The sequence below is a fragment of the Dicentrarchus labrax genome, unplaced genomic scaffold, assembly GCF_905237075.1.
Source record: "Dicentrarchus labrax unplaced genomic scaffold, dlabrax2021, whole genome shotgun sequence".
In the NCBI taxonomy this organism is placed as follows: domain Eukaryota; kingdom Metazoa; phylum Chordata; class Actinopteri; family Moronidae; genus Dicentrarchus; species Dicentrarchus labrax.
This window is the reverse complement of record NW_026136720.1, coordinates 31,695,587-31,721,249: the sequence shown is the minus strand read 5'-3', so window position 1 is coordinate 31,721,249 and position 25,663 is coordinate 31,695,587. Positions and strand designations below refer to the sequence as shown.

General features: G+C 39.9%; 1 protein-coding gene across 4 annotated transcripts in view; it reads left to right on the top strand.

Annotated features, from left to right (window-relative positions):
• Window positions 1-25,663, top strand: part of cpne2 (copine II) — a 247,181-nt gene that overhangs the window by 212,368 nt on the left and 9,150 nt on the right. For all 4 annotated transcript variants that reach the window (XM_051382686.1, XM_051382684.1, XM_051382685.1 and 1 more), the window contains 6 exons: window positions 2,514-2,600; window positions 4,816-4,875; window positions 14,947-15,080; window positions 15,975-16,029; window positions 16,546-16,597; window positions 19,314-19,447. In XM_051382686.1, coding sequence (XP_051238646.1) covers window positions 2,514-2,600; window positions 4,816-4,875; window positions 14,947-15,080; window positions 15,975-16,029; window positions 16,546-16,597; window positions 19,314-19,447 — 522 coding nt within the window. The remainder of the gene's footprint in view (window positions 1-2,513; window positions 2,601-4,815; window positions 4,876-14,946; window positions 15,081-15,974; window positions 16,030-16,545; window positions 16,598-19,313; window positions 19,448-25,663) is intronic.

The following is a 25,663-nucleotide window of genomic DNA, read 5'->3' as shown; positions in this document are numbered from 1 at the left end:
GGCTATTTAGATTTTCATTTTCACTTTCGGCGAACTTTTTACCTTGTATTTGAACAAACTCCTCCTAGGGAATTCATCGGATCTGCTTCAAAATTGGTCTGTACAGTAAAAAAATGGTGCTGATTAAGAGTTGTGATATTTGTGCATGTACGTTGAAGGGCGTGTCTGCGGCATGCCGTCAAAGTTGGCCATTTTGAATTCCGAGCTCTTTTTCGGTGAATTTTTCGCCTTGTATTTGAACGAACTCCTCCTAGGGAATTTATCGGATCTACTTCAAAATTGGTCTGTACAGTCAAAAAATTGTGCTGATTTAAAGTTGTGCTATTTGTGCACGTACATTAAAGGGGGTGTCCGTGGCAGGCTGTCAAAGTTGGCCATGTGGAATTTCGCAGCCTTTTTCGGCAATTTTTTGCGTTGTATTTGAACGAACTCCTCCTAGGAAATTTATCGGTTCTTCTTCAAAATTGGTCAGTACAGATAGAAAATGTTGCTGTATAAAAGTTGTGCTATTTGTGCATGTACATTAAAGGGCGTGTCCGTGGCGTGCAATCAAAGTCATCCATTTTGAATTTTTTTGTCATTTTTCGTGTTGTATTTGAACGAACTCCTCCTAGGGAATTTATCGGATCTACTTCAGTCTACTTGGTCTGTACAGTCAAAAAATGCTGATTAAAAGTTGGCCATTTTGAATTCTGTGGTCATACAAACTAGATGAAAAGTTTGTAAAAATATTTGTGACTGTACGTCAAACCGTGTGCCAGTGACGACATGTCAAATTCAGCCAATTCGCCATAAAACAGTACTCATAACTTCAGTGTGCAATGTCCAATCTCCAAAAAACTTCATATATTCTGTAACAGTCTCGCCCTGAACACGTCCTCATAACTTCAGCGTACGTGGTCCAATCTCAATGAAACTTCACGTGTTTGATAAGAGTCCCGCCCTGAACACGTCTACATGACAATATTCAGACATAGTGATAGCCACACCTATTGGCATCAGAAAGTAAGCCCTGTGTGGCAATTCTAGAATGATTTACGTGAAATTTTCATGTTGTGGTCCGCACGTGTAACGACGGCACATGACGCAGCCGCAGCACGCCCCAAGTTGCGTGGAGTGTGAGGTCCCACTCAACGCTGCTTGCAGCTTTAATTTGCTATTACATACTAAAAATATCAACGGACATAAAAGCTGAATTTGAGGCGAAGAGTAAGGGGAATAATGACAGTGCAAAGTCATGACCTGGATTTAAACCATTGCATCATCCAGTTTGTCATGCTACACATAAGCTGCTAAATAATTTTGAAACAGAAGGTTACTGGTTTGATTTTGAAACACTGAACCATTTCTTTTAAAAATCTAAACAGCATTTGAATTGGCCACAACTTTGTCCCATACTGGCTAATTTGCAGTTTAAATGCATTTAGTCACGTCTATCAACAATGAAGCTGGAATAGAAGCTGCACAGATTTGCATTGATGCATTATTTCTCACACTATGGCCATTGAGGAGCGAATGACTAACTACAACTGAGATGTATTCTCTTCACTTTTGCATTCCTTGCTTGCCAAAGATGTAAAGATTCAGGGATCAGAACACCGTTCATTCATTAGTAGCAGTGTGTGTGTGTGTGTGTGTGTGTGTGTGTGTGTGTGTGTTCGTGTTTGCATCTGTGTGTGACCAAATGTGTGTGTGTTCATTTGTGAAACTGCATGTGTGCATGTGCCAAAGCAGCCTCATGACTTGTTCTCCCACAGAGTCTCTTCATGTGTGGTAATGTTGTGGAGGGGTGGGGGAAGGCACGAAATAACAAGTGAAAAAAGACAGAGGCAGGATGGAGAGATGGCGGATGGAGAGGGAGAGAGAGAGAGGGAGAGAGAGGGGGGGGGAGAGAGTGAAAAGAAGGATGAGAAAATGAGAGGTGCTTTTGAGATGCAAAACAGCCTTTAGCTGAGCCTTAGTAACACGACAAGGCATTTAGAGCTACCTGTCATATGAATCACCAACTGACTTAAGGCATGTGTGTGTGCATGTGTGCGCATGTCTCAAATGTCTCTTTTGATCAAACACATTGCTGTCCAAAGTCTGTTTGAGTGACTTACACTATTAAAGACAGCCCCAAGCTTCTTCTTTTATCTCCATGTTCATCGTGTAAAATGAATTCATAAAGCACAAACAGTATTTTTGTGTTTTGTGCATACAATAGTATCGGTTGCCATATAGACTGCATGCTACACCGCTATAATATAGTTGGCTTATGATACATTTCTAAGTTTTAATGTCAAGTTGTAGTGGCTGTAGGCGGCATGTGCAATACGTGCAGATCCAAGTCACAGTCTCTCAGTTGTCTGTTCTTTTCCCTCCAGCTCACTGCTACTCTTTCCAACTCTGCTGTCATCTCTAGTTTTCTCTTTATGTTTTTTTTCTCGCTTTTTAACTTTTTTCTCAATTTCCCCTCTTTTGATACTGATATTTGTAGTCTTTCTGTTCTCGGCAATTGTCTTTCTCTTCAGGTGGAGTTCGACTGCATCAACCCCAAGAAACAGAAGAAGAAGAAGAATTATAAAAACTCTGGAATTATCATTGTCAAGTTATGTAAGGTGAGGATGGATGGATGGATGGATGGATGAATAGATGGATGGATGAATAGATGGATGGATGGATAGGTGGATGGATGGATGGGTGAATAGATGGATGGATGAATAGATGGATGGATGGATGGATGGATAGGTGGATAGATGGATGGATAGATGGATAGATGGATAGATGGATGGATGGGTGGGTGGTCGGATAGATGGATGGATGGATGGATAGATGAATGAATAGATGGATGGATGGATTGATGAATAGATTGATGGATAGATGGATGAATAGATGGATAGGTGGATAGATGGATGGATAGATGGATGGATGGATAGATGGATAGATAGATGGGTGGGTGGATAGATGGATGGATGGATGATATATAGATGGATGTATGGATGGATGTATAGATAGATAGATAGATAGATAGATAGATAATAGATAGATAGATAGATAGATAGATCAGCAGCATCCATGTTTTCTTCCCAATCTTAACCTTTGGTGGGGTCTGAATTGTAACTACTGGTATTACGGTTTTGGGTAGATAGGATAGTGTAGATAATAATGATGTCTGGGTTGTCAATATTAGGCTATAATTAACCTGCCACATAGACATGTGCTATCACACGTAAAGCATGTTTCCCACTGCGCTCCCGTGACACATTGTCACATTGTCGCGCTACAGGTCGGGAACGGCGAGTGTATAAGAGCCTTAAGAGTAGTAGACGTTACGTTTTGAGTGGATGGCGAGCGAGAGACGTCCAAAATGGATGCCAATAATATTCTGAATGGATATTTACTTTTAAAAAGTTGCCAAATGGTTCCATTGACAAGACCAAAGTGATCTGTGTGTTTTGTCGTTGTGTACTGAGCTATCATCGCAGCACGTCCAGTCTGAAATACCACTTGATGGCCAAACACACAGCTGATGCGAATTCTCCGCCCCCTCGTCAAAGCCAGGCGACAATGGATGATTTTTCAATAAAAACAAATTTGCACAAAGCAAACCGATCCACTTTCCCATGTTGATAAGAGCATTAAAATGAGAAAAAAATAATGAGACAAAAGCTGTATAAAATGTAGAAATGTCTTGTTTTGTTTGACCAACAGTCCAAGACCAAAATGTATTAAATCTACAGTGATATAAAAGAGAGAAAAGCAGCAAATCCTCACATGTAAAGAGCTGGAAGCAGCAAATTCTTTAGTTAGATTGTAGTTTCTACCAATCGACTAATCAATTAATCAACTAATTATTTCAGCATTAGATTAAGTGTTAATACCAAAAGTATCACTTAATGCCGGTTAAGCTGCTTAAAAATCTTCAAGGTGAATTCTCATTTATATAAAACATCAATACTAAGTCCTACACATTAAAATCCTGAGTTGGAGGAACAAAAATAACTCACTTGACCATCAACCTAATCATTCAGTCTCTGCGCACATCATGTCACCTCATAATAACCCATCTTACATTCGACTCAACACTTGATTAAACCATTGTGGTTTTGATCAGCATACTCTTCTAACTGGGCTTTCATAACTCCCTCTGAATAACTAATTATTGCGGCAGCTCTGAGCCCCACAGAGGACACATTAAGCTCAAAGTGAAGTCTTTAGTTGCCTATTGGAATGACATTAAAGCTGTGTGCATATGATGACAAGCTTTCATAATTGATTCTTTTCCTTCTTCATTTTTTCATGTGCACAATCACGAACAAGCAGGCACACAAACATACACACACCCAGCACATGCACATAACCGCTAATACAGTAATTATATTTGTTGGCTGTCGGCAGGGATTAGACTAATGACAGTAAAATCCATGCTAAATATTCTTTGTAATTGGAGTGGAAATTGTGTTCAAACATGATAATAATTGGTGCTCCATTGGTGGTACCTTGAGTCGGAACGACGTGGGCTGTTTTATCATTTTAAAACAAATTTTAGGGTTCTGCTTATGAAAAGAGAGGCTGTTTACTACATTGCCTGTGGTGTAAAAAATACTTTCAATGGACAAACTGGATCAGACACTGTACCTTAAATGGAAGCACAACAACAAGGCTGTTTTTATTTGTTAACAGTGTTAACAGTATATGATGCTGATTAACAATGATTTAACTGATTTGATGCAATTTTGACTCTTTTTCTCAATAGATCAATATTGTCCTCTTCTCTTGCTGGCTGAAGTTGTTTTCCTGAGCTGTTTTCTTACTGTGCCGTTGTGTCTCTAGATTACAAGAGACTACACTTTTCTGGATTACATACTGGGAGGATGCCAGCTCATGTTTACAGTGAGTATTACATTAGCATGCCTGTTTTTCTGCCTTTGAAATGATGTGGTAATGAGATACATGTTTCTGCGTGCTTTGCTCTCACACACAGATGGAAAACAATCCGATTTTCTATTTTCATCTCCTGGGGGTTACAGTTGGATCACGATCATTTACATACAGAAAGGAAAGAGTGTGAGGGACAGGGAGTCAGTGCTGAGAAACAGAAAAAAAAAAATGAGCGAAGCAGAGAAGAGTAATGAGGTTTTGTGAAACACCAAAATGCTTTTTTTTTTAACAGTTATAACAGAAAGGCACAAATAGAATTGGGAAAGACAGAGGAATACCAGGAATTGAGGTTGTAAAATAATGAAAATAGAAAGTTGAGTGTTCGATTAAGAAAGAGGAACAGGTGAAGAAAGAGATAAAGAAAGAGATAGAGAGATTTTATCAGAGGGAGAGAGACGCAGAGTCGTCATACTCTATTTTGGTCTCTTGTTAGGAGAAACTCTTGTGTGTCCCTGGTGATGTCACACCTTTGTGTGTAACTGAGTGAGTGAGAGTGTTTTATAATAGCCAGTATCACACACACATACACACACACACACACACACACACACACACACACACACACACACACACACACACCTAGTCACACACATTGCGTTGTTATTATTATCTGGGGTGTTTTTGTCCAACAAATGTAACTGCCCTGCTGATAAATCTTAGGGCCATTCAGACTGGCTCACTGTTACTGTAACACACACACACACACACACACACACACACACACACACACACACACACACAAACAGACACAAATTCTGAAACCACAAGCACACCAAGAAAAATGCAAAGACACACTTTCAGTGCATGTACAATGAGAGCACACACACTCTGTGCCAGCTATACATATGCACACACACAGTGTACCTTTTTTTTCCCGCTTCTCTATCTCTCCAACAATTTTGCAGCTTTGTGAGCTAGAACCAGGCTCCAGATGTAGCAGCTACAGATAATGTAGTTTGTTACATGCATGATTTTGTGGCATTTCCCTTAAAGTGTGTTCTGAGATTGGACACCTTTGCGCATCTTTGTATTTTAATAGGAGTCAATACATTTGTGCTCTAAGAATGTAATGGTGTAAAAATGTTTTTCCCAAATGGTGGAATTCTCAGCTAAAGACATAACATTGTCTGTGGAAAAAATGTATGCTACATTTCCTTCCAGAACCCTGGCCATCTGTTTTAACCCCGACACGTCGCTGCTGTACTGGAAAACATAGCTCCACAGGAGTGTCCTTTGTAGCATTTTGTACATTGGACCAGAACCTCTCTTGTGATTGTGTGGAGTATATTTCTGGCTCAAGGTCTTGGTCAAGTACAAGAGAGTTGTTGTGCAGAGGGGACTTTACTTGTGATCTTGTACAGGAATGCTGCCAGCATAAGAGGTTGTGTTGTGAATGTCTCCTGGGGGCAGATAGCCGCTAGATCTTCTGTTAAATTCAGGGCACACACGCACAGACAGACAATGACAAGCCTCTTTGTTATTTTCACCTTATTGATGGAAATTAGGCTTTAAAGCAAAGAGCAAAGTGCTGTTGCCATAGTGACGCTTTGTGCTGTTGATGACAATGTTCGCACCATGATGAATAAGTGAGGAAGAAAAATATGTACAAGAGCATTAAAAAGAGCATTAATGGTTTGTCTGTATGTATGAATGTAGTTTTTTGTCAGTGAAGAGATTTGATCCTCTCTGCATTGACCAAACATTCACAGTTAAATATATATTCTTTTATTTTTGGTCACTCAAATTAGTGACCAAAAAGCAACTGACTAATTAAACTGTGATTGTCCAGTTATAGCTCAGCAGTTGGCAGGTCAGTCAGGCTTTTGATATTTCCACATATTGAAGCAGTGTACAGCGTACGGCTTTTTCTCTTGTAACATTTGTTGTAATCACAATGTATGAAATGATGATGTGAAAACATTTTGACATTGTGAAAGGGATCAGTGATGGACCTAGAGAGAATTAGCAGCTGAATTTCCTTCTGCTCCCTGCAGCTTTACAGATGTAAAGCTTTACTGTTTTGGTTCACCCCCACCGCTTTCATAGCGCCGGTTTCAGCTGCAGCAGGCAGCGGTTTTCAGAGAAAAAGCTCCAAAAACCCACTGTACACCACCTGCTCCACACCAAAGAGCTGACAGACACAGTTAGCAACCTAACTGGTGAACACAACATTTAGCTGCTAAAGATACAGATGATACAGACAGAAAACAGCTAAAAGTAGAGTGAATATTGGATGTACATTTGTCAGGTGGTCAGAAATACAACTCCAAATAAATGATCTATAACTGTTGCATCTGTAAATAATAAAAAGTTTGCTAACAAGTTCAGCAAATTAACATGCATGTAAGCTAAGCAGCCAAACAGGGTTGTGGTTTGTTTTATTTGACCTTTTTTCCAATCATGCTTGTATTCTAGGACTCTACATTGCAACATAAGAGCAATGCTGTGTCTTTATTTCCATGTTGTGTACATGAATTATAAACTGGTGAATATGCACTTTTTCTGGGACCTGTAGCTTTGGCCTCAGCTATTAAGACCCCCTTTCCATGTTTCTTGTTTTAAAGTGAGTCACATAGAAACATTAAAAAGTCACCTATGGGGCGCACTGATAGCTCACCTGGTCGAGCTGGTGCCCCATGCCGTGGGTTCGACTCCGACCTACGGGCCTTTTGCTGCGTGTCCTCCCCCACAAAAAGGTACCTACTACCAACGGCTTATGCTGAATGAAATCTGCTCCTGACAGATGTTATTTCAGCTGTCAAAATGGTCCCTCACCCTCTAGAAATAAGAAGCTTCTTGTCATGGCCCCTGTATGTCCTAAATTCATTTATTCCATGTTCTGCAGGATAAAATACACCTAGTGACACAAGGTGAAAATATGATTTTAGCGTAGAGTTTCACTTTGGGTTGTGTAGAGAATCACGTGGCCAGTGCTGCGGGTTACACACTGAAGCTATCAAAGGCCATACCCTTTCACTGACAGTGCAACCCCCCTCAGCCAAAGAGTCTTTTTGGGCATTGGTTGTTTTGCTAGCTGGAAAAACTGCTTCAACCACGAGGCCAGCATACTGCTTCTGTCTACCTCTTAATTAACTGACCGAATGTCTCAAACATTATTTGAATTTAGAGCAGTAAACTGTTAATTGCATATGTAACATGCTAGAGTGGAAAGCTTGACTGGCATTGCAGTCGGAAACCGAGTGGGGCGGGGTTTAGATATGGTCATTTGCAGCCACATGTCAACTGAAGATGTGTCTGTACGGGGCATAAAATCAAAAAGCCTTGCCCTCTACATGTTGTATTGTAGGTCCCATGTCATTGCTGAATAGCTGATGTAGTAGAATGTTATTCCTCTCGTCGGTGCTCTGGTCAGTTCTTGATGACCAGGTAAAATCAGAATGGGGAGTTTTTACTTGTCCAGCAGTGATGTGCTTTGAAGTTTACGGGCATTAGGACTCTCTACATCCAGCGTCTCTGTTGTAGATGACTGAGGTGAATGAAAAACACTCACGTCATCAGCCAGCAGTCGAGTGTTTCAGTAAAAGGTTGGACAGTGTTGGGCAGCTCTTAGCCGTGGAAATATTTCACTGCTGAGTGTAAATCAGGACGTACCGTGTTAAAATAGAAATATCACAGTTTGTAGAAGTTATTGACTGATTTCCTCTCTCCGATTCTTGCTTGTTTGTAATGAGCAGACTCTCAGTGCAGTGTGAACATTTGCCTGTTCTAGTAGTGGTGAGATGAGCAAATTTAAGGCGGAATGGGAACTCTTAAATCCTCGCTGCTCCCTCCTAATCTTTTGCCTTTTGTCACAGACCTGCAGCTCTGTCACTGATGCACACACACAAACACACACACACACACACACACACACACACACACACACACACACACACACACACACACACACATACATAATGCTGTCTTAACACACATATACTTCTTCTCTCGTGCTTACAAACTCATTTACATACACACACGTGAGCACAAACATATAATATCCTCGGTCACACACGATTTACATACAAACTCCCAAAGCATGACTTTGGGACACACACAAACACACACACATGCACAAATCCAAACACAGTATCTTCGTCAAACAGACATTTTATCAAACATACTTCTGCACTCTGAACAAGGCTTTATACTGTAGGTGTGCAGACACACACATGCAATATATTCAAAACATGCACCTTCCCTGCTTACGCACATTGACTGATTTAGGCAAGCACATATAATCTCACGCAGGCGCTCAATCACCGATGACATCTTCTTGACACGTACACACTGCCACACAGATTTTACATATGCACACATAGAGCGAAAGCTGTGGTGCATAAATACACACCCGGCACACACACGCATGCAGAAAGAGCTGTTCTGCGGTGTTCAATCAGACTTAGAATGGCTCTAATCCTAATCTCCAGAAAGGGAAAGTCTCTCCTCGGGGCTGTGGGAGCTGGAGGCGAGAGCAGCGTTTCTCTGTTACACACTCCAACACAAAGAGACAGCCTGCTACTGCTGATGGGCTGTTTGTGAAAGACTCATTTCAACTGAATTGTGCTATTATTCATATCTTATGTTTGATATCATTCAGAGCTGTGTAGAGCGTAGTGCTCGTGTCCCTGTGGATTTATGGAGAAAACAAACTTTTCATGAATGAGAGCACAGACAAGCATCTTCACAGCTCAAGATGTTGATACAGACAATATCAGTGAAGACACATAGCTGTTTTTTCAGGGTTTTTTTTTTTTTTTGGTTTTATTGCCAAAGCCTGAGACTATATTATTGTGCTACAATGTTAAAATTACACTAATGTAATGTTTTATGTCTTTCAGAGTTTCAGGGGGCCTTTATTCAAATGAAGTATTTTCTGATTTGGTTATTTCCTCACAACGTATTTATTATAACATCAGTGATTATGGCTATTGAATACATCTACTGATTCTCAAATGAAAATCGGTATTCAAAAATGGCCGAGTCTAAAATAATAAAAGGGGCAGTCTTCCAGTTTTACACATGAAGTTCAGTTTACTACTCATGGTACGTGCTACTAAAATCTATAATATCTTCTGTAGCATCCAGAGTTTGAAATTATGATGTCATGATGGTTATATTGGTTTAAGATTGAGACTTTTCAATGTAAAGCCTGCATTAGAAACTTGAGGGGTGTTTTGAAAGACATAGACTATTTAGAGGGCAGGGAGGGTCTAATAAAGATGCTAGTAAAATGCATTATGGGAATTGTAGGATCCATTGCTTTTGGAGATTGCCACATACAAGGAAGTACATTTCTGTAGTGTTGTTTTTGTTTTATCAGTGCTAAGTTACTGTAAATAAAACTTATTTCCTGCAGATGTTTCACATTAAAAGCGTACAACGTAAGTGTGTGCTTTTTGAGCTACAATAGGGCTTTAAATGTAGCATCTGTGCAGGAAATGTTGAATTACATTAATATTTAACACCAATGAAAAAAACAGCAAAGTGGAATCAACTCTAATGAATAAGTGAGTGAGAAGAACAGTATTTATACATTTTGATCTCTTGATTATTATTGTGATTTGTTTAGTTTGCATTGACAAATAAAGGCCTGGTTCTGTCTTTAAAATTCAACCACAATATAAAATGATTATTGTTATACCTAATATGACTATATATGACACATTCTTACAGCTGCTATAGGGATGAGGTTAGCCATGCACCAATGAATGCTTGGAGCTACTGGGATTTTTACACAATAATACTACACAATACACAAGGGTGAATTGTGACCAAAAACAGAGTCCAATAGTACAGTCAAGTCTTGCAGTAGACAGCAGCTGGTTATCACTGGGATCACCTCAGAGTGAAAAAGAATAACTCCAGAAGATGCTCACACACACTGATCCATCCAACCTCCCCTTCATTCATCTCTATGGCTGTTTAACTGCAAATGAGTCTGAGAGGTCCTGGCGTGAGAATTGGCTGATACTCGGCAAGGCACAGCTGAGAAAACTCCAAAGTGAATGTCAGTATGTCAGTTATTTGACAGTAATTTGGCAGTAGTTGAATCCCTCTAATTTACCGCAGCCACAGACGTTTTCTGCTACATTGCTGCTCTGATTTATAAAGTAATGAGATGCTGCTCTGTCACCCCCTATTCATTCTTATTCTGTGCACTTGCTTGTTGGAATTGTGTGTTTGTCCTGTTGTGTTTAAACTACTTGTGTGTTAGCAATTACTCATAGCTTGGGGCGAGGAATAAGTTGGAAACAGAATGGTGTCATCTCCCACTGTCATTGAATTCACAGGGATCAAACTTTAAATGTCTGTCACCAGAGAGGGCACAGGAGGGAAAATTCCGTAATAATTTTTTTGGATGATTTTGTGCCATCAACTTGTCAGTTTAGGTATACATATTTTCATATTACGACAAAATGAACAGATGCCAGGGCTGAAAAATTAATGTCACCGATATAGACAACAGGAACAAATCAAAATTACACTCCTTCCTCCTTAAACTTGTTTGCCAATACGTATTTTTTTTTGTGGTTCATTTGGTCACTCAAATTGTCTAAATAGAGCTATGTAGCTATTAACATTTTAAATGGATAGGATTTTATAAATGACCATCACAAAAAAGAGCCATAATTTACTTGAATTTGAATTGGTTGAAGTTACATTATTTTAATAGAGGCATATCAAGTGATTTTCAGCATGCTGGCCACCAGTGTACATCTATTAGAACAACCTAATGCAATTTCCCAGATATCCCAGATAGATATAGAACTACTGAGGTAAAGGCTATGTGCCATTTAATTGTAATGAAACACTGTAAAATATCGGTGTCACCTTCAGCAGACCAAATATTAAAGACAGTTAATGGAAATGTAATTCCACCTATGTAACTACACAGTAACATCTATTATATGCCTATATAAGAAACACCAGTGTGCTGGTGTGTAAGGCAAACTTATAAAAATGTTACCTGGAACAGGAATTGCAGGGCCTGTTCTCTGAATCCACAAAAAAGAGATGGTGCTGGAAGTTTGGAGACTTACTGACTCCTTTTGTGTTGTGAAGTGCCCCCCATTGGTTGTCTCTAAACAGACATGGAGCTCTGTCAGTGTTGATAAACTAACAAAATGCTCAGCACTACTGTTACCTGTTACGTTGTTTCATTTCCAGAAACGAGCTGTGATTGCAGGAGAAATGATTTGTTCACTTGGCACACTGAACCAAGAGTAGTATGCTGTATGCCTCTATTTCCACACATATGTCGTTTGGGACAAACACAGGCTCGCACGGACACAAAATACACAACAGCACCCTAATTCTGTCACCTTGCATCTCTGTCTCTGTCACTCCTGCTGCTCCTGCTGCGCTTTATGCTCCGTCCTCTCTCTCTCTCTCCTCCCATTCTTTACCTCATTTGCCCAATTTTCGTTCTTGTTCTCACACACCTACCACGTTTGCTCTCTCTCTTCCCACTTCGCCATTTTCTCTTCCTTGGGTCATTGTCCCCATTCAACCAGAACATTGTTGTTTTATAACAGTCAGACAAAGAGAGAGAGAGATGGTTTAGACTTTCTTTAAACTGATAGGAAGGAGGCGGAGTTTCTGGGTCAGGTTCTTGTCAGCACACAAACCACTATTTACCGCCTGAGGAAAAGCTTGTCACTCTTCATCTCATATTATGTTAGGCTGTGTGTCTCTGTGTGTGTGCGTGCCTTATGTGTTTGTGCATTTGTACTTTGGGGTACATGTGTTTAAAGCATCTGTGTGTTCATGTTTGTGTATACTGTATGCCACTACAGTGTCACCCTGTGGTCGTCTGTGTTAAAAATATGCCTCTGTGTGGTTTCAGGGCCATTCTCGCTTTCTGAGACACGGCTGCACTACAGGGTTTCTTTTATATGTCCTCAGATGAAAACCTTGTATGTCCAAAGATGAAGAAGAACAGATTCATCCCTTGCTTGGAGAACTTTATATTAAACTTGCAATGTTTTGTTTTTTTTTGGCCTTTTATTGCCTTTATTGATAGTGACAGCCGAAGATAGACAGGAAAGGGGGACAGAGAGAGGGGACGACACTCAGCAAAGGGCCGCAGGTCAGACTCGAACCCGGGCCGCTGCAGCAACTACATGCATGGGTCGTCAGCTCTACCGACCGAGCCAACCTGGCGCCCCACAATGTTTTTAATGTATCTGATGAATTAGTAACCCTGTAAAGCCCAAACCATTAAATAATTGACAGAAAATTCAAATTCTTTGAAACTGGAGCTTTTATTGGTCCTTCTGGACATACCAAAAAAAAAAAATTTCAAATATCAATGTCCATATAGGAGTTTTAATTTGTATCATATTTGATATAGCGGGTCACAATGCTCAAAGATTCTTTTTTTTCTTGAACAAAAAATACACAAACAAATCCAACAAATCCAACAAAAACAATGCAGCAATGGAACTGGTAGGGAAGTCTGGAAGAAACCACGTGTCCACTTCCTGATTAATGGCAGTCTTGTAGCATGGCTGGAAAGCCCTCTAGTGAGCAGATTACTGCCCCCTGGTGGATTATCCGTGCACTGCATGTATATAATTGTATACATCGGGTTTTTAAGGGAAAAAATTGTCACACTGCTCATGTGGAGGGCTCAAAAACTCATGTATCACATATGTGAACATACACATTTGGCGTTATAGGGGTAAAATTACTCGGTAGACAAAGGACCATGTGCATTTTAATCTAACAAGTTAAATGTGAAATTTGCAGGCACAAGGATTGACAGATACATAGGTTGTAATGATGTATCATGGCACAAAATGCATTGTGGAGATGAAAAATGGATGACAGTAACAACTAAATCATATCAATTGGCTCTCAAACAAGGGATGTAAGTGGTGCATTTTTCTCAAAATGAGACTGTCGACATTCTCACTGAACGCTGAACCAACAACTGCAGTTTCTCTCTTTTTTTTCTTCAGACCCTCACTTCACATTTTAAAAATACACTGAATGGCGGAAAGTGTATGAACCTTTTTTTTTGTTTCATATTGAACCCTCAAAGGTCCAGTGTGTAACATTTAGGAGGATTTATTGGTAGAAATAGAATTTAATATTCATAACTACGTTTTCATTACTGTTTAGTCACCTGAACATAAGAATTGTTACCTACCTTAGAATCACCCATTTGTATCTATAGACTCTGCGGGTTGCCTTTCGTGGAGGCTGCTATGTTGAACCGACATGTTTCTACAGTAGCCCAGAACAGACAAACCAAACACTGTCTGCAGATAGAGATGTTTTTTTGTTTGTTTGTTTTTTGTGTGTTTCCTTTGTGCTTAGAAGAGGAGGGTGAAGTGAGGGTAAGGCAATCTGCAACTTCACCGCTAGATGTCCCTAAATCCTACACACTGGTCCTTTAATCAATCTCTTTTTTTCAGTGACTTCTGAGTTATCTGGTTCTTCTTTTTGAAAATGTGAACATAGACCATGTTACCAGTATGGAGCAACAGAACCAAACAGCTATGCCTGTGATGTTGTGCAAAAAGGGCGATGTTAGCTGAATCAACCTCACTTTGTGAATCTGAACACTAAGTTAGTTGTAGTTATGTAGTTTTATTGCACTTTTACTGCCCTCTGAACAGAGAAACAAACTTAAACTATCAGTAGCTCCAGTTAAGTGACAGAGGCATCAATGAGTGTCACATTAAGAGCTGACATTAAATTACTCGTGCCACATTTAGATGATATATCATTATTAAAAGTCACAGCTTGTGTCAGAACTCATTTTGCCTTATGGGTTCTTATCAGAATAAAGTGTTTCACTGAAGGAACTATAAAACTGGTCTCCTACAATGCTCCTACAACAATTTTTTTTTTTTTAAGTTTGCTGCTGCTGCCTTAATTCACCTGCCTTACCATTATTGTAGGTAATCCTGCTTTGTTTGTGTATACTTAGTGGAGAAGATTAGGACAATTAAAATGACTATTGTAAAACAATGCACCTCAAGAATCTGTCCTGTCTCTCTTTTTCCATAGGTCGGTATAGACTTCACAGCATCTAATGGGAACCCTCGGGAGCCGTCCTCCCTCCACTACATTAACCCACTGGGCAGCAACGAGTATCTCGCCGCAATTTTGGCTGTGGGACAAATCATACAGGACTATGATACGTGAGTATCTAATGCAGCCTTCTTGGTAGTTGCCGTTTTTTAAATCAATTAGGACTGGAGGAATGGATCTTAAGATAGCCGACTCCAGTCTCAAAGGGCCAGTGTGTAACATTTAGGAGGATCTATTGGCAGAAATGGAATATAATATTCATTACCATGTTTTCATTAGTGTATAATCACCTCCTACACACTGGTAATTTAAATGGTCAGATGTTGTGATCTTTCTAGGTGATCACCTTCACTGAAAGCACGAGATGGACCTGGGACAGTACGAAAAAGACAATGATCATATGTCTCAGAGCGTCTTTACAAGCACCAGTGTGACAGTCAACAGTAACAAAGAAATGGTTTCCCTTCTGTCAGTGTACATCACTGTAGGCTTTACTGTTTTTTCAGTTCCTAATATCCATCTTAATCCTATCATCTACTCCAGAACTACCGTGCAGAGCTTTAACATGGGCGTCAGTGGTGCACACCAACACACACACAACCAGCTGCTTTGTTACAAATACGATTTTCAGACCTTCTGTCACTGAAAACATACTGAAGACCACCAGTAATACAGAGATGGCGTTGTTAAGAATATTAAAGGTAAACTCTTCTCTCTCAGCAATTTTTTAGTGTCAGGAAAATCTCTGTTGGTCAAAAAGACAATACGTCAGAATCTTTGTGCATCCTGCCCTTGTCTTGCTGAGAAGCCATTTTACAATATTGCTTCATATTATTCTACCAGCTGTCTGCTTGTTTCTCTGCAAATGTCTTTGAATGTGTTTCTTTGTGAAAAAGGTAACAGGATTTCCTCTGCTGTCTTAATCCAGCTTGTTGAATTTGGATGAAAAAAATGGAAAAAGGTTTAACTAACGTTCCAATCTGTTGCCATGGTTTCCTTCTCAGCGACAAAATGTTTCCTGCTCTGGGATTTGGAGCCCAACTCCCACCAGACTGGAAGGTATGTGTGTATTTGTTAGTGCTGTTGTTGTTGTTGTTGTTGTTATTGTTTTGTATATATAGCTAGACACAGATAGTGAGATACGTGTGTGTGTGTGTGTGTGTGTGTGTGTGTGTGTGTGTGTGTGTGTGATAAAGTGAGAGAGAGAGAAAGAGAAAGAGGGTAGGGGTGTCATATGTTAACTTACAGTTAAAACAAGCCTATATTATACATGCATTTTTCACACACACACACACACACACACACACACACACACACAGATAAAACTGTAAGCATTATACATGCATATTCACATGATTACGCAACTGTCAACCCATCTGTGTTGCCATGGCAGTGAGCTGATGAAAAGGACAAAGGAGAGAGAGCGGTGAACAGAGAGAGAGAGAGAGAGAGAGAGAGAGAGAGAGAGAGAGCGAGTGAGGGTGGGAGGGAGGGAGAAAGTGTGGGAGAAATGGACAGTATTTCTCAACAATATTTTACAGTGTACTTTGTTCTCTGTGGTTCCTGTCTCCTCAGGTGTCACATGAATTTGCCATCAACTTTAACCCCACCAACCCCTTCTGTTCAGGTGAGCTACTGTGCAGTAGTCACATCGATGACCCTGCTGCAACCTTTAAAAATATAAATTACTTTTTTTTCATTTTTACATCATGCTTCAATTTTCTTTTTATTGGATCAGACTAAGTTGACACCAGTATTGCTATTCTAGGCCATATATGAGTTGACACTTTCTAATATAAACACATAACATAAACCTATGATCTTAAATTGCCTTAAACATATCTCTGGCATCTCTGAACTGCAATATCTACAAAAAGTCAATGTTGCATCTATATCTTGTCTTATTATAGGCTAATATGTTAGCTAATATGAGCCTGTAAAGCCCATTGCAACATGACATTGTATTTCATATTGATACAAACAAACTTGACTTAATTTAACCATTAACAAGAGCCAGCTGAACCTTCGCTTGCGCGCGATGCCTCACTAACATCTTTTTCTGTTTTCTGTTTTCTGTTTTCTGTTTACAACACTATTCCACTCATAATAGCATCAGCCAAAAACACTGTTGCTTATTGATGGTTGTCTTCTGTGTGGCCTGTATCTAAGCCTCCTCCCAGCCAGCTGCATTAACAGAGATACTAAGCTACAATACAAGCATACAATGATACTGTCAGGCATGAAATATGACTACACTAGTGTTGCAACAACAGAAAGGTTGCCACCACTGCTTGAGAGGCTTCAGAAAGTCAAAATTAAAGGACAGTGTATAGTCCTTTTTTTCTCTATAAACATCTGGGCATAAGGCTACAATGCTGTTGTGGCTGGGTAGAAATAAATAGAACTCTACAGGGAAAGACCTAAAACTGGAGTATTCTTCAGTTTAACAAGAATACAGGACATCCAGTAAAAAAAACAAAAAAACCTTCCATCTCCAGATCATGCGACAGCAGCAGGTGCTGCACTCCTCTGTGAGTGTCTTGCTGAGTCTGAGTAAATAACACCTTCACACTTCACCTACACTCTACTTAGGGCGTTTGTCTAAATTGGCAGTATGAACGCCAGTGCACACTAAGACACCAAACAGTTGCTCCTGTTCAGACCAGTGAATGATCCAGATAAGTGCATCTACATTTATTTGATTGTGTGCAAATCTAAAGAAGTTAAATGCCTGGGACTTCCCACCAGCCTGTGTAGAAATGTTTTGGATGAGATCTGTAAGAATGTACAGCAAGGTCATTTTCCTTTGACTTTACAGTTCAAGATAGCATATGATTTGGATAATCTGAGTATCTTTACAAATGCTCTCTGAGCATATGGTACATTTTGGCTGAAGATAAAGAGTAAGCAAGCAAAACTAATGACATCAACCGCAGCTTTTTTTTTTTATAGCTAATTAGCAAATGCTAGCATGCTCACATACTAAACTAATAAGTAAAATATGGTAAACATTTAAACTTATTTCATTATTACATTATTACATGCTATCTTTGTTATGGTGAGCAGCATGTTAATGTTAGCATTTAGCACCGCTGTGGTCAGGTACAGCCTCACAGAGCTGCTAGCTGTAGATTCTTAGTCTCATATGAAACAGGATGCCAGGTTACTCAGCAGTCTTTTCCTCACCTTCATCGTAATTCAAATTGAACAGATTTTAAAAATCTTTCACCTTGTTTTAATAAACCACAAAGTAAACATTTCTTTTTGATACATTTGGATCTGTGAACGAAACCATTAGCATTTGAAATGTGTAGGATGCAAATGTGTTTATTGACAAATGCAAACGTCTTGAGTACCAACTGCTGAGAGCACAACTGAGAGACTGAATGAAACAGTGTAACACATAAATTTGCCTGACAGATGCAGGAGGTTATGCTCAATAAGAGCACTGATACTCAGCCCTCTGCTGAAGAAGACCTGTGTCGAAACGTGTGCTCCTTCAAATTAGGTGTACGGCTTGTCGTTATTAAAACATCTGCTTCCACAGACAGCATTTCTTTTTAAGGTTAGCAGATGAACTGCTACATACATTACAGCTCATCTTTTCTTGGAAAGGCCAATACAGCCTCCAGTGCACACACAATGGTAAAACAACAATAAAAGCAGATTTGGAGGACTGCAGTCACAAAGTGGTGCTTTATAAACCTTCTTACTATAAAGTGCAATATGCAACCATCCTAACAAGGAGTGAACATTTTGTTCTCATCTATTAATATACAGTATTTTCAAATATCTTTCATTTTTCCCAGCATTTTTTACATACATTTTTTATATATGTATATTTTTATCAAATTGAGATGCGAATGAAGAGAACACAAGTCATATCAAGAAATAAACATGAAAACTAAACACCTGTGTTTAAGTTGCAAGTGTTTCCAATCCCCTTAAAGAAACAAAAAGATATTCAAGTCGTTGAGACAGGTGGCTGGTGTTCATCAAATGACACACATTCAATAGACCTTTTTCACAGCGGCCATTTTGACATAAATATCAGGGTAAACACACAGGTTACCAATGATACTAATTAGGGTTCAGTTCCATTCAGGTCAAACAGAGTCAGGGTGCTGCTGTAGTGCATGTTGGCTAACTGGAAAGGCTCTGATACACTAAATGGAACAGAACCTTGCTGTGAAAAAGGTCTATAATCTGGTTGTTTAAGCTGTTTGCAGTTTAAAATAATTGATGAGAAACAATAACATGTATCACAAACTTCTGGCCCTCAGTTAATACATTTTAAGGTGTGTTGGAATTAAAATTCTTTCTCTCTGTCTCCCTGTGTGTAGGTGTCGAGGGTATTGCCCAGGCCTACTCGGCCTGTCTCCCTCACATTCGTTTCTACGGCCCGACAAACTTTTCTCCAATCATCAGCCATGTAGCACGTTTTGCTGCCCAGGCACTTCAGCAAGAGAAAGCAGCGGTAGGTGACAACAGCTTACCTATTTATCTGCCTTTCCAGGTTTAAACTATTCTTCCAACAAGAAAGATGAGACTCAGGGGATGATACAGTATGTAACAGGGTTGGGCGATATGTTAAAATTTTCTGACCAGCCACCGTCAGTCCAACAACCGGTGACTGCTGATATATTGCAGCTGAGAGATGAGCAGTGAGTTTGCTATGTGCGACGAATTCTCATAGCTTTAATAAACAAAAAAGAGTCACCAAATGTCAAGAAAGGAAAAGAGAAACACATTTTGTCCTCAATAAACAGAAAAATACAACCGCACACCTTCTAAGACCTTATTAAGCAATCTTAAAACACACTTCATTCAAATGCGATAGAAACAAAATAAAACTCACCAAACTGTCTTTAATATGTCTTTGCACAGTTCCGACAATCAGAAACTCTGCTGTCTAACCATCTAACCGAGTTAGATGTGAAAATATCCTGGTTAGAGCCTCAGTGAATCACCTCTTTACTGTATGCCCAGTCGTCAGACTAGTCGGAATAAACTCACGGCAATTAGATGTGAAATTATTCTGGCTCTACAGCTGTTTTAAAGCTGTTGTAAAAACTGTAAAAATAAAATGACAAAAATCGCCCCAAAAAATGCATGGACTCCAACCAATCGGCCAATCAACTTAGCTCTTCGTCCTGTCTGTGAGTAGTTGTGTATCACCTACACATTTCATTACAATCCTGCCAATATATGCACAGGTCTTGACCGAAATGTCCCCTCTGGGGAGCTCATTAGAGTTTTAGGTTTGTTATGTTGAAGAGGCATGAGGGTGGCAGAAGGGCAAAGGTGGAGTGGACTTTATGCTCATGGGAAATCTACCTTATTTGGTTCTTTATTTGACATGGGTTTTAATTCTACACTTTGTCATGCAGGATGGTCTCAGTCAATGGTTCCCAACCTGGGGGTCGCCAAAGCTTTGCAGGGGGTCGCAAGGCCTACTTGATTGTAAGGGGTGTAAGCAAACTTTAAAAATATACACAGTAGGCCTGTATCACAGTATGTTGTTCATTTCTGTAAAAAATAATTAAATTGTCATTTTTAAAATTTAGATTTGTATTTAGGTTCTTTAAAGATCTGAACAGAAGCTATATTCACAGACAGCGAATTATAAAAAATATCAGGAAAACTCATCTATGATCAATATTCAAAGGAAATAATCTGCACAAATTCATCCAAATTGCTAATTTTAGGCAACTCCATAAGAAACTCTGCAAACTGGGGTCCCCCAAGTTACGCCCTTGGTAGCTCCACCAGCAGCTTCTCCTGGTTAAACTGTCTCTTTCGTTCCTTGAGTTGAAGCAGGCACCATCACTGTCATATCTTTCTAATCTTTTAGTTGAATTGTTTCCACTGTAAGGTTTGTTAGATGTAAAAGAACAGTGTTTTATTCAGTTTTATTGTTTTAGCCACACTAGTGGTGTCTGTTCATCCCATTCTTGTAAAAGCAATATCTCAGAAATGCCTTGAGAAAACTTCTGGTGAACTAATTATTTGGTGGTCAAAGGTCAGAGGTGACATTGATGAATTGGTGGGCTTGACAGACATTTCACAGTTGGTCCGACATTTAACTGCTGACACTTTTGACTCAAATGTCAAAGGTCATTGTGATCTCCAAATAGGTGAAGAATGAATTTGCCAATTCCATTGGTCACACACATGTTGACTGGGACGTCACAATGAGTAAACAATGGCTAGCACAGTTTCATCTTTCCATCTCATCCATTCTGCCTTTCATTTACTGCCTCATTCTGCATTTCAAGTGTCACAATCACATGACTGCAAACAACATATTGCAGCACACCAAGCTAATCGTGACCTGTGAGTGGGTGAGTGAGTTTCCTACAGCTCACAGAGAGGCTGTGCATCTAAAAATGTCGAGAGAAACTAAAAGCACCACATTTTGTAGCTATACTCTAGACGAATCTATCTTAATAAATAATGTAATAATGTACATGTGTAATTAAATCAAATTAATTAATAATGCACCTTTAAAAGCACACACTTTTTAGTTTAGTTTTTATTTCTGTCATGCAATACATCCTACCAATCCCACATGGGATTACAAGAAAACCTCTGTTCGACAGAAACATACATATATCTTCCAGTAATACATATAGACAAAACACTAAACCCAAAAAAGAGCAAAAAAGGATAAAAAAAACGTTTTCAAAATAACAGCATTTCAAATGAACTGTACAGTGAAAATAACTGCTACATACCAACATACCATTTTTTTCTAACTAGCTAAACTACATGTTTCAACCAACACCCAACACAATCTTGGCGTATCATCCACATTTGCAAAATCAATATTGTTGGAAAAATGCGTGGAGACAGAAGTTCGACGAAACAGAGATCAATGGGCTCTAAACAGGACGGTTGAACTATTCAATGAGGTAACAGGTGAACTTTTAGGTTGAGAACGACGTGGGACCCATGGAGAACTGAAAAGAAGAAGGATTCCTAAAAGACTGTTAAGCACCACACAGGACACAGAGTGTAACACATATAAACAGTATAATACCTTATAACTCATATCATATATCATGGTTGTGTCAAGTGTTATAATCATTTTTATTCACATTTTACAGGTAATCTATAAGCATGGTATTGATCAATATATCAATTGAAAACTGGTAACCAAACATAATTATGTGTAACTGTAATTGTGTGTTAACTGATTGTGGGGTGACACGCCTGCACTGTATGGTCACCGGCGGGAATTTAGAGATATGAAACATCAGCCGACAGGGTTTTCGCGGTTTGCACACTGAGGGCGTGGCAGCTCACAAACGTGAGGTGGTATTACACCTGTATTCATGAGTAATTCATTTTTTGTCATTTAAATACTTTAAATACTCATCAATACGACACACAGCAGCAACAGCAGCATCACATGAAGTTACAGCAACAACATTGTATACTTTGTTATAGCAAGGGCTCTACGGCAACACTGGGGAGACAAACCCAAAATAAAAGACCTGATGCCAAATCTCTCTCTCTCTCTCTCTCTCTCTCTCTCTCTCTCTCTCTCTCTCTCTCTCTCTCTCCTCTGTAAACATCAGCACATGCCAATTGCGCTACAACCACATTATAGAAAAGTACCAGCAACAATTTGCAACAACATACATCTACAAAACCAAAGCAAAAATAATTATTTGTAGAAGAGAGAGTTGTTTCAGAGCTTGGGCATACCTTATTTAAAACGCCTCTCAAATCGACGGCCTTTCTGTGACGAAAACAGGTTAATCACCATGCCAAACTCCACACTGCTGTACCTCACCATCAGCTCACCTTTCAGTGTCTCCCTGCAGATCATTGGGTAATGTCCACATGCAAGGACAACAAGTGCCTGGCTTTCTCAAAGCGCACTGTGCGGCTACTGAAACATTATCAGACCGCCGCATCCTGCGTGGGGTTACAGCGGCTGCAGCTGCCCGCATCTGGATGTGGCTGGTTGTCATCTGTGGTCAGCAGTTCAGATATGGAGCACGAAAAATTCTCCAGGCCCTGTCTCGATTTGGGAGAATCTGTGGTCTTAGACGTGTACTTTGCAACCTGTGTGTTTGACAGGTGATCGGCTAATTGACTGCCTAAAAAAGAGAACTGGTCCCCGCTGGAGCTCATGTCATGTCACTCATATAGGGTCATGTCCCCCACAAAATGTAATACAGTCCACAATCCGTGACAGTGATTTACCAGCTTGTTCTGTCTCTGTACAGCGGTGCGGTGACCCTCATTAGGCTGACAGGCGATGTTCTTCCTAATTTTGTCGGATAAATGGCTACTGCGCCATGATTGGTCGAAGTCACTGAACTGTGGCTACTGCGCCATGATTGGTCAAAGGTCAGCCTTTGGGCTGAATGAATTTAGCCAAAACGGGCAGCATATGAAGGGGGCGTGTCACGACACCTGTCAATCAAAAGTGACTGCCACTGCCCTTCTCCTTGTCTGCTGAATAAACTTCAGGTGTTATAACTTCATTTTATAGTCTGAAAGCCGCCTAAAACAGTTTTGCCCCTTTGCAAGCTCTGGAAGAGATTTGCGAGTTAGGACGGGTTCTGATACACTCCAAAAAAACTTAACTCCAGCCTCTGACTACCTCAGCATCATGCTGGTCCAACACGTGAATGGCCTGGGCGAGGCTCTGCAGAACGTGTGTTACCAGGCCGTCAGTACTTTTACTTCACAACAACACAGGTTAACCTTTTCACTTTAAACAGCTCTTGATTTACAACTCCTCACAGGCCTAAACAATGGAGACCATCACAGTTTCTCCCAAAAAACCCACTGAGTTGTGTCTTAGAGAGAGAGGAAAGGAGTTTGTGGCAAGTGGCCAAGGAGTCTCTCTGTCTGTGTGTCCCGGGACAAACAATCCAACCCGCTGATTCTGCTCTCCAATTGGTTGCTCTATCACTTTTCTGCACAAGAATACAAAATTGATTTTCTGTATCAGTCAAACAACAAATCTGCTTTTTTTCTACCAGACTGAACCAACAATTTGTTGATTTCATTTTTATCTTTCTTGATATACAAGAAAAATACATCCACAAGTTGTATGAGTAGAAAAAAATAGCATGACAATTCCAAATTCCTTTCACATTTTATTACAGAATCTCAAACTCTTTGTTTCTTTTCAAAGTGATATTGTACTTTCTGCTCTTGTTGCTCAAAGATTACTGCTCCTCTGCACAGTGAACGATTTGACAGCTAACACTTCGTATAATTCTCTACTACCCTCTTTGATTTCATCACTTCACAAGACTCTGTACCCTTCTCAGAGCCATCAAACAACTCTTTAAGATTACTTGATCCCTTTACTGATATCCTCTTTCATCTTCTGATACCTCACTTACTGTGTTCTCTGCTTTACCTTTACCCTGCCTGGTGCCAAATCATTGAACCATTTCCCTTGAGTTTTCTGTCCAGTGATATTAACCTTGGTTCCTTCCTTTTTGCTCTCTGTAGTGGTTTGTTGTCCACATTTTTGTGTTTCTGTGTGTATGAGCAGTTATGAACTATGAGCCACTGTACATTCATACTTTTTCCTCTGAGACAAAACAGACACCACCCTCTCTTTTCCCTCTGCCTCTGGAGATGTCTCTGTCTCTGTAATACTTCACTGTTTGGTGCACACAAAGGTGTGATCAGATTGATTCTCGTTATCATTTTGTAGATCAGATTCCACCAAGAAAACACACACATGCCACTAAATAATATTATTCACTCCAGTAGTAGAAGAGCAGTCAGAAGTGAGTGGCTGTCGTAATTTATTTACTCTGTTTGATGACTGACGGGACAAACAAGTGTGTGCATCTGTTGGCTCCGAGTCATGGCACATTGACCAGAGTGTCAGAGAGGAAGGTGGCAGACTGGAGTGACAACTTCTGTCTTCCCTTCCTCCATCTCACACCTCTTTTCAGCTGAGACACTGACCAGGCATTTCACACATTTTTGGGCTTAACAGCATGATATGGACGTATCCTCCATCTAATTTTCTCCTCTGTGTCATTTTATATGTAGTTTTCCTCCACTCCTGTCCACTCACTCACAAATCTGACTCTGTGCTAGCAGCATGGCTGTAGGGATGGTAATATTAGCTGGGTGGCAGAGAATGAATCCTAATGACGTTTGTGATGCCCTAAGTTATCCTCTCACCACCAGGAGGTTGATATTTGTGGTTTTAAGAGAAATGTTTCAACAAATTATTGGATAGATTGCTGTAAAATTTGGTACTCGCATCAATGTCCCCCTCAGGATGAATTGTAATCACTTTGGGGATCCACTTTTCACCATCATGCCAAACTTCTACTTTGTGCAATGCTTTGGTTTATGACCAAATACCTGCAAAGCCAATGCCAATCCCATTTGTCTCAGTTACTTTGTGCTTAGTGATAATTAGCATGCTAACATAAGATGGCGAACATGGTAAACAATATACCTGCTTGACAGCAGCATGTTATCATTGTCGCTGTGAGCCTGTGAGCATGAAGTTAGCATTTATCTCAAGCCATTATTGTGGTCCTTTCACATAGGTGAAATTCTGAAACATGTTTCCAGCTAATACATCACAAATAAGTTTAGCGGTACACCTGTAATCTGAGTTTAGTTTTAATCAAAACTAGTGTACAGTTCTGCATACAGTACTTCCATCATAATCCAAACACCGGGTTAC